Source organism: Rhinolophus hipposideros (genome assembly GCF_964194185.1).
Source record: "Rhinolophus hipposideros genome assembly, chromosome: 22".
NCBI classification, from domain to species: domain Eukaryota; kingdom Metazoa; phylum Chordata; class Mammalia; order Chiroptera; family Rhinolophidae; genus Rhinolophus; species Rhinolophus hipposideros.
The window spans coordinates 17,643,902-17,650,565 of record NC_138068.1 but is presented as its reverse complement, the minus strand read 5'-3'; the positions used below and the strand labels follow the sequence as shown (position 1 = coordinate 17,650,565).

The 6,664-nt window shown below is 54.9% G+C and overlaps 1 protein-coding gene across 1 annotated transcript; it reads left to right on the top strand.

Moving 5' to 3' along the window:
• On the top strand, window positions 1–5,871 carry LOC308490762 (uncharacterized protein; the record flags this gene model as incomplete). The annotated part of the gene is made up of 4 exons (XM_081033361.1): window positions 1–559; window positions 2,486–2,565; window positions 3,687–3,758; window positions 5,482–5,871. 3 exons carry the CDS (start codon window positions 1–3, stop codon window positions 3,738–3,740), a joined length of 693 nt encoding a protein of 230 aa, XP_080889487.1. The 3' UTR covers window positions 3,741–3,758; window positions 5,482–5,871.
• Between the last annotated feature and the right edge of the window lie 793 nt (window positions 5,872–6,664).

Below are 6,664 nucleotides of genomic sequence, written 5' to 3'. Positions count from 1 at the left end.
ATGACTATTTTAAGCGAGTCACATTTTCAGCTCCAGTCCACTAAGGGGCACCAACGGACCGCGGGCGCGACTTCCGCCCGCGGAGCCGCTGCTCTCGGCTGTCGCCGGCGCTCAGGTGGTGGGAGGAGTAGCTTGTGTCGCCCGCAGAGGTGTCGCGGCCGGTCCGTGGGTTCTGACCCCACCACCGCCGGTCCTGGCGCCGCGACTGAGTCCCTGCTGGGACACGCTGCACTGGGAACCCCGGCGGCCTGCAAGGCGGGTGTTGGTCCGCCGGCCCCTTACAAGCGGCCCGGGGGCGCGGGGAGCCGGCGGGAGGTCCGCCCCGACCCAGGCCCAGCCCCGGGTTCCGCGCCGCCCCCGCCGCCGCGTGCGGACCTCCCGGGATTCGTGGCCTCCGGGACGGGGCTCAGGTCGGCCGCCCCATCGCCCGCGCTGCTTCGGAGCGGGCGGGGGCCGGCGTCGGACCGCCGACCTCCCCCGCGCGGGGTGGACCCTGCGTGCCCGCTAATGGCCAGAAACGGATCCCGCGACGCGCGGGCCCCACGTCCCGCAGCGAGAGGTGTGGAGCCGCGTGTGACCCCGGACCTAAGGGGCGCCAGAGCCCCCGGTATTCACTGCCCCCCACCACCTCCGACTCCCGTCGTTTATTGGCCAGGCCACTGGTCTGTTGCCTACAAAGTGCCCGTAATGACCGTAATTCTTTCCCCATAATACGTTTTAAAGGAAAGTGTTGAAACCTCCTTTTACAGACCTGTTGACTGAGCTTCCAAGGACGCTCGCAGGGCCCCAGAGCCGGGATTCCTGTCCCCTGCTCTGCACGAAAGCCTGTTCCCCGTGCTTTTCCCTGCCTAGGCCTTGCGACTCTGTGGCTCCTGCAGACAGAGGACAGCTGTCCCTTGGATGGCTGTGCGGGCTCTGCCTGAGCCAGCGCCCTTTCCTCCTGCAGGACCCTGACCTGCACTGCCCGACGCGTCCCCACCGTGTCCAGGCAGTGAGGCTGACCCCCGGGTGAGTGCTGCTGCGCCGGGGCACCTTGAACTTGGGGCTTGCTGCCTTCCTGCCCCGCGGCAGAGGGGCTGGTCCTGGCGCTCAGCCGGCTCTGAGAACTGCCCTGCAAAGCCCGTGCAGGAGGCCTGGTGTTGCAGGTGGGGTGGGGCCGGGGGGGCCAGGAAGGCCTGAGTTCAGATCCTGACTCAGCCCCCCTTAGCGCTGTAACCTTGGGTCAGTTTCTTCATTGTCCTGTCTTTACTTTCCTTCAGGTAGGGGAACTGTAAGAGCTCTGGGGGGGACAGAGGCCTTGTCTGTGTTTTCCTTTGCTTTTGAATCCACAGTGTCTGGCACATAGTAGGTACTCAGTAGATAGATGCGTGGTGAATGAGTTCTTGAGGTATTTTTACCAAAAGGTGGTCTTTCTGTGGACTCTTGATGAGGGAAGATGGAATCTTTACGTGAACTAATGACAGTGTTTGGGTCCTGGGCTTGGCTGGGTAGCTTCGCCCTTCCAGGGCAGATAGCAGGCTGTTAACAGGGCGAGTTTCTGTGAGGCTTTTTAAAAGGAGAATAAAGCACGGGCTGTATGTCAAGGAGCTACGTGGTGGTTGTGGAGCCACAAGGTGGGTTACTTCTCACCAAGGGCTTCCTTCCAGGAGGCCATTTCTGCCTCCTTTCTCTCCCCTGTGTAGCTCCTTCGTCATGTAGAGTTCCTGGTGTGATGTAGTCTGGGAAGTGGCTTGATGAGATGAGAACATTGATTATGCTTTGTGGAAATCGTTGGTTTTCTGGTCTTGTTGCTTCTCTCTGCTTTGATCTTGAGCTCAGTGTCAGTCTCACCTCTCCTTCGTGGCAGGGCCTGGCGGGTGCCCAGTGTTCAGAAGCTGTGGAACAAACGCACAACAGGAGCAAAGAAAAGGGGAGATGCGTCTTTGTAAGTTGGCATGGCCCTTTACCTGTGGAGGGTCAGGGAAAGACTACTTGTGAGCCAGCCAGCCAGAGGAAAGTGAGTGTGCTTCTTCTGTCTTGGAATTGTTCTTCCTGTTGGCCAGTAGTCACCCACTGAAGGCTCCTGGGTATGAGATGGAGCCCAGTCCACCAGGGGAAGATTTTCCAGAGGCAACCTGAGGTGTTCCTGCCCCACTGCCCTCCCCATCCCTGCCAGGCACTGCCTGTCTGGTGCCACACGTTCCCAAACCTGTTCCGGATTCCACATCCTAGTCAAGATCCAGCTTCCGGAACCTCTACAATTTCATCAGAGTTTGCACAGACGATGATCTGAAAAGCCCCTTTGTGCCACATCTCTTGTCCCATGTGGAGTTGCAAACTTCTTTTCAGTTCATGAGAAAATGACGTGCCTTGTGGGTTAACTAACAACAGCCGCCATTTGTGATGCCGCTAGCTACTGTGCCAGATACTCTGTATGTGCTTACCAGGACATGTTGTGACCAGGGGACAGCTAGTTTGCTCATCCAGGCCTTCTCTTCTATTGCAGAGGAGTCAGCCCAGTGCAGAGCGGCCCTTGAGAGGTGTCTCCATCCTGTCAGGAAGTGGCTGGACCACGGTGTGCCCAAGGTGAGTTGTGTTCTCTGGAGGCTTGGGGTTTTGCACGCCACTGGTGCACACAGGTTCCCTAGGTGTGATGTAGCCTGGAAAGAAGATAGAGGAGAGATGATGTGGTTTCATCCGAGCCCCCAGTTTTACCTTCTCTGGGAGCTTTGAGAACACACCTGGTTCCCCTTTATGTGTTTGGTTCTGAGAGCCCTTGGGGAGCCCTTCCTCAAATTTTATGTTGGCAGCAGAATGTCTGACTCGAAAGCTTCAAGAAGGATTTTGGCATATCCACCTCTACCCAGGTCTCAATCTCTTCTCTGCCTCCTCCTAGATTTGGATCTTCTCTTATCCCCGTTTCATCCTCCAGAAAGCAAGAATACAGAAGCCATTTTTCTTAGGATCACATAGTCCCTGTCTTTTAGAGCCTAAGCATTCTATGACTTTGCTTTCAGAGTTGTCTTCTGATTGCCTTTCCTGCCTGGGCCATGGTGGAGGAATTTCTGCAGGATTAGAAGCAGTTACTGGGTTTTTGTGCTCAGTTGGAGAGGCTGCTCCAGCCTCTGCCAGTGGCCTCCTTTTTCAGCAAGCCCCCGGTCCTTTTCTGCCCCTGCATTCAGAAGTGGTCACAGGCTGCCCATGCCCTGTTCATTGGTATTGCAGGCAGGGGAAATGTGGAACGGGTTGTCCCGTGTCTGGAGGGTCCATGTCCTGAACCTTGTGGTTCTGGGAGCTTTCCCACCATTTTCCTTGCACACACCTTTGGCTTCCAGGGCCTCGGGGGCTGTGGTGTGTTCATTAGTGTTGTTGGGGTTTTCACTTCCTGCCCCTGCTGTTGGAAACCAGGCCTTGTATGTTGCTTAAGTTCCCCTTGATGCCCAGCACAATTGCTGTCAGTCAGCCATGGTACCTTCCCATTAATCGGCGTTGGTCACCCTGCCACACACTATCCCCTGTCTCCTTAGAGTTAACTACTGTCCTCTTCATGAGGAAGTCATGTGTCTTGTCAGGAAATAACAACAGCCACCATTTGTGAACTGCGTATTATCTGTAACTAGTGCGCTGAGCCCTCTCCCGATGCCCACCGGGTCCTGCTGTGAGCAGAACAAGTTGAGTGCTCATTCACAGCTTGTTGTCTGTTGCAGATGAATGCACTGTACAGAAGTATCATGGGAGTTGTCATGTCAGGAGCATTCTAGACCCCCAGTGTCCTCGAGGTAAGATCTCTGGTCCATTATCTGAAGTATGGGTTCCTTGCATCTCCTATAGTCATGTTCGTGTTCCCAGGGGCTTTGGGTGAAGAGATGTAAGGGAGCTGAGAGGTGAGATGAAGCCAGCATCTGCTCGCCACCCCACCCCCAGCCAGCCTAGGTCACACGTGGCCCTTCACACGTCTTCAGCGGCTGCTGCAGGCTGGGGCCTCCAGAGTCCCACTTGAATAATGAGCCCTCTCTGGGATATGTGCCCTCCCTCCCTGGAGGATCAGCGGAAGCCTGTAATGGAAACTGGGTGGACTTAGGTGTCAGACACTCCTGTCCCTGGCTTTGAATTTCCTCTGTTGCTCTCTGTCAGTGACCTATTCAGAACCTTACTTGCTTTGTTTGAAAAACAAAGCTGTGACAGAGGTGACTTCTGTGGTCCTTAAGATCATATGATTCCTATCGTTTCCAAGCCTAATATTTTCCCGGTGTTTTTGCCCGAGTGACTTCCCTTTGGTTCCTCTTGGCAAGGATGTCCGATGGGGCTTTCCCAGGAAGGAATGGCCACTCCTGGGGTCCTGTGCTCCGCTGGGTTGTGTTCCCAGACTCAGTGTGTTCCACAGGCCACTGGCACTGCTTCTTCTCCTGAATCTCTCTCTGCCCTCGTGTGCACCTGCGTTCAGAAGGGATCACGGGCTGTATGTGCCCTGGTCGTTCATAATGCAGGGAGAGGAATTGGTGAAAGCAATTCCCGTGTTTGGAAGGTCCACACCTGTCCCTTTCAAATGCTGACGCTTTCGCACACTCCTGCTTCTGCAGCCAATGCTTTCCACGCTCGGGCATTGTGTGTTGCTGTGTGACCGTCAGTGGCAGGAGACTCTTTAGCTTGTCCTTTGTCAGCTTGGCCTCCTCTTGTCAGAGCCAGGCTATGTCCATGTCAAGATTTTGACTCTTTGGGAGACCAGGATAATTTATGCATAATGAATAAATGCTGTGTTGGGTGTATAGGGATTGCCATCAGATTTTCAAAGGGTAGCAGCTCTTTGGAGGTGGTAGACCTGGGCAGGGCTTTGAAAGAGTGGGATGTAATGTGCAATAGGAAGGTATTGGCGGGAAGGGAGCAACACGAGAACACCCACTAGGCTGGGGTGAGCACGAGCGCCTGGGGAGACAGGTGTGCAGGCAGGTCGTGACGGCATGGAGGGATGGCTGCTGGGCTGCTGGTCTTCACTCCCAACACCGCCTGGCGGGGCCTCAGTGGGAGGAGCCACTGGAACATGCTCTCCAGCAGTCTCTCTGCCAATGACTGCATCTGCTCTGTTGCCCTGAAAAGGCCCGTTTTTTTAAGACCATGTCCATGTTGACTCTTGTCTAGAAGCACTGAGATACCTTTTTGAGCTGCGTTTGGTGTAGAAAAACAAAACTGGCATCTCACTCGTGATTAATTGGGGGCATTCTCACTGATATTCACTTGAAGAAATATGAGAAAACGTTGGAGACCAAACGCTTGCTGTGACCTCCTGCTCTGTGGCCTCCTCGCTCTAGGAGTGCTATCTTGGATCTGGAGATTGTTGGAGGAAACCCCAAGGGGACAGAGGCACTGATTCTCGCGGTAGTGATCTGGGTCACAGCTCCTCTGGAGGGGCCTCCTCGTGGTGAGCTAATGCCCAGGAGCTAAGTGGGCCTGTGCTTCTGAGATGGACATTCCAAGCTGCTGGCCTCATTTGACTTTCTCCTTTAGATTATTTTGGGGTTGATCACGGACATGGGTGTAGCGGAATGAAGAGTGATGTTGCCACGTGACCTATCGCCAGACCTTCTTACCTGTGTTAGCTCAGCACGGCATGGAAGGACTTTTCCCTCGGAGTGAGCAGGACATCGGGAAAGCCCTGGGGGGTTATGTGCAGAGTTGGAGACCTTCACCTGGCTCTGCCCCTTCCCAGCAGGTGCCACAGAGCGTGTGGACCAGGACTACTGGTTTCCTTTTGTCTGGGCCAGGTCGTCCAGTGGCCCCCTGGCCCCCCACCTACTCCTGGTGTAACCCCTTAGAACCAAGAGTTCTGTCTAAGTTGTCTGTGCTGTGCAGCATTGGCCTCTCACCTGCCTCAATAAATCTCGAAATTGCCCTGTTGTTTGTTTTTATTTGTTTATTTTCTTTATTAAAATCAATACGTCCATGTGCCAGTGAGGCGGGATGTGGAGAAAGTGGGTCACGGGCAGATCTCTCAGCTTTCAGTCATTGAGACTTTCCACTGAGCATGACTGAGGGGGTAGGAGATGGGAGGTAGCATTTGGACTAAGGTGGAACAACCCCAAGTGCTTCTGGGGGACTCGACTTTAGGAGGGAAGAGAACTGTTAGAATTGTTGGCTGAGGGACATTTGGGCCAAGGCTTTGGAAGGATGATGATGGTGGGGTGGATGATGAGGCAGGGCCAGGGGCTGAAGTCCCCGAGGGAGGTAGGAGTGTCCTGTGCTCTGGGGGTGAGCGTACACTGGGTGAATTTAGAGAGATGGTTTTGAGCAGGGGTGGGAGCGGGGCAGACGAGGAAACCCTGGGGGAACTCCAGATGCGGTAGACAAAGGCCAGGTGTTCGGGTTACTGTGACTGTTCCCAGGAGAGAGATTCGGTCTTAGGAAACATGTTCAGTGACCGTAAGGGCTGACACGTGCTAAGCACGCATGTACTTCGTTCACCATCCTGGGGGAACATGTTACCTTGCCCTCATTTTTCAGGTACAGTCCACACAGGAGCTCCCCGAAAAGCCATAGTGGAAAGAGAGGAGTTAACTGTCCATTCCTTGCACTGAAACTGAAATCACCGTGACTGGGCTGAAGTGGATACCAGGCGGCCAAGACCCGCCCTCGTGAATTTAGCACCTTGAGGGTCTCTGTCAGCGGGAGGCATGCTTGAGGGCGAGCGGGT